Source organism: Sminthopsis crassicaudata, chromosome 3 (genome assembly GCF_048593235.1).
Source record: "Sminthopsis crassicaudata isolate SCR6 chromosome 3, ASM4859323v1, whole genome shotgun sequence".
Taxonomy (NCBI): domain Eukaryota; kingdom Metazoa; phylum Chordata; class Mammalia; order Dasyuromorphia; family Dasyuridae; genus Sminthopsis; species Sminthopsis crassicaudata.
This window is the reverse complement of record NC_133619.1, coordinates 338,519,406-338,521,340: the sequence shown is the minus strand read 5'-3', so window position 1 is coordinate 338,521,340 and position 1,935 is coordinate 338,519,406. Positions and strand designations below refer to the sequence as shown.

Sequence of the window (1,935 nt, the reverse complement as noted above, 5' to 3'; positions counted from 1 at the left end):
GATATCGAATTGTGCGGTCTTGTTACTTGAGAATCAGAGAACTAGGGATTCAGAGGCGATCTGTTTTCAAACTTTACAAGTTAAACTAAGTGAACCCAAGTGACTTGCCCAGACCCAGTCTTTTTTCTGCGAGCTAAAAACAGGAAAAAACACAGGGACAGAGATAAAGACAGAGACCCAGAGATTCCCCTATCCACTTTTAACATTCAACACACAGGCCAAAAGGTACTAGCAGAATCAGAATCACTTTATTCACAGCTGGGGTTTACTTTAGTCCTCGTCCGCAGGTAAAATAATCTTGCTGGGGTCAAAATAGTTGGAATTCATAAGAGGAAGGCCCTGAGCTTCCCGAATCTTCACCAGGTACTCGGCCTCTCTCCTGGCCCATTCCTTCATCCTGTGGAAGAAAGGACAATGAAAGGGGAGAACATTGAGGACCAGAAGCGGGGACCCCTTCTCCTCCTCTCCTTCTGCCCCAATCCGTACTCACTTGTAGTCGGGAAGATAGGCCACAAAGGTGGAGCCCAGCACAATGGCCACAGAGAAGCCAAAGAAGAACACGAGCCTCATGTTCCACAGGTCTATGAAAGGGTCTTCATCAAAGCCGTGGGACTCAGGATTCTGCGCAGAAGGAGGCAGTCAGTTAGGAGGCACCTGCACTTTTCTAAGGAGCGTGACGGAATGCGCGCTAGTTTAACCCAAGCATAGAGACACGTTAGAGAACGAAGTTACATCCGCTTCTAGTTATGTGGATTTTAAGTGTGTCTGCACAAGGGGAAGCGACAGTATGTGGCAGGAAAGTTACAGCGGCGCGGGCTATTTTAACCACAAGGCACAGACAGGGTGAACATGTTTGAGAGCAAGCCTGCATCTGCCTGGGGTTATAGGATTTTACGTATAACTGCAGAGAGAGAAGTGATAATACAGGCTAGTAAAAATCACAAAAACTGTTCTTAAATTCTGGCGTTAATTGCCCGACTGGTCCTGGGTGAATTGATTTTAATATGGTTGGTTGTCCGGATCCAAGAAGACCACAATGACATCTGTGTATCAGAGCCGAGTCAGCTTCCGACGGTAACTGATCCGGCCAATTAGAGCTTTTAATTTTAAGAAGTTAAGGACCCCGGAGGAGGAGGGGCGCCAGTGGTGGACAAGGGGGCACAAGCCACAGGAAAGATCCAGGGGAAAGAGGGCTTAAACAGGAACTCAAGCCCTCAGGCCGCTTTAGCCCCGCCCCTAGTTATCTTCCAGCTCCCTGGCCCCGCCCACTCACCTTCTCATAAAGGTTGACATCTTCTTTATCTGGGTCTTCTTGCCAGTGCACCTTAGGTAGCCGGGGCGCTTTCCCCTCCGCCGGCGGGGCGACCACGGCTCCGGTCGTGCTGGAGACCCAGCGGCGAGAGGCGGCGGCCGGCACCCTCCGTGCCGCCCCGAGCAACCGCCGAGAGCAAATCCCCAGCAACCCCGCAGTTGCCATTGCGGCCGCCATGGCTCCGGAGCTACTGGCTGAAGAGGGGGAGGGAAGAGGACAGGAACAGCCTACTGCGCAGGCGCCTTTCGCCTCAGACCGTACTGCCTTACAGTCACCCGCTGTCCCCGCCCATTTCGGGCTCGTTTGACTGCGCGCTTGGTGGGCGTGGGCCGCAAGTACGTTGCCGGAAGATGGGCCTTTTAATCATCCGTTTCTACCAATCGCTGCGAGAGTTCGTGCCCTTGTAGGAGAGGACGTTTCCCGAAGACTCGGGAGTTGTTTCTTCCTCGGGCTTCTTAGGGCGTCCTGGCCGCTGGCGGGAGGTGGCGCTCGGGTCTCCCCTTCCCGGGGCTCTAGCAGCTCCCCCCCCCCCCCTCGGCGCAGCAGAGTCGGAACTGATCCCCGGGCGCATAAAGACGGACTAGCCCGTGCCTGGAGGGTCTAGTAGATGATCGTTATCTCCT

General features: G+C 53.9%; 1 protein-coding gene across 1 annotated transcript; it reads right to left on the bottom strand.

The window, feature by feature from the left end:
* Positions 1 to 226: 226 nt before the first annotated feature.
* On the bottom strand, positions 227 to 1,584 carry NDUFB11 (NADH:ubiquinone oxidoreductase subunit B11). Its single transcript, XM_074301571.1, has 3 exons — positions 1,274 to 1,584; positions 491 to 621; positions 227 to 397 (listed from the first exon to the last, which is right to left on the bottom strand). Exons 1-3 carry the CDS (start codon positions 1,487 to 1,489, stop codon positions 271 to 273), a joined length of 474 nt encoding a protein of 157 aa, XP_074157672.1. The 5' UTR covers positions 1,490 to 1,584; the 3' UTR covers positions 227 to 270.
* Between the last annotated feature and the right edge of the window lie 351 nt (positions 1,585 to 1,935).

Excerpts from the sequence above, each read along its gene's own strand:
- NDUFB11 (XM_074301571.1), bottom strand. The coding sequence starts at position 1,489 with ATGGCGGCCGCAATGGCAACTGCGGGGTTGCTGGGGATTTGCTCTCGG. Across the intron at positions 622-1,273 it reads ATGTCAACCTTTATGAGAAG|AATCCTGAGTCCCACGGCTT; the intron begins GTGAGTGGGCGG and ends CCTTCTGCGCAG. Across the intron at positions 398-490 it reads GCCTATCTTCCCGACTACAA|GATGAAGGAATGGGCCAGGA; the intron begins GTGAGTACGGAT and ends TTTCTTCCACAG.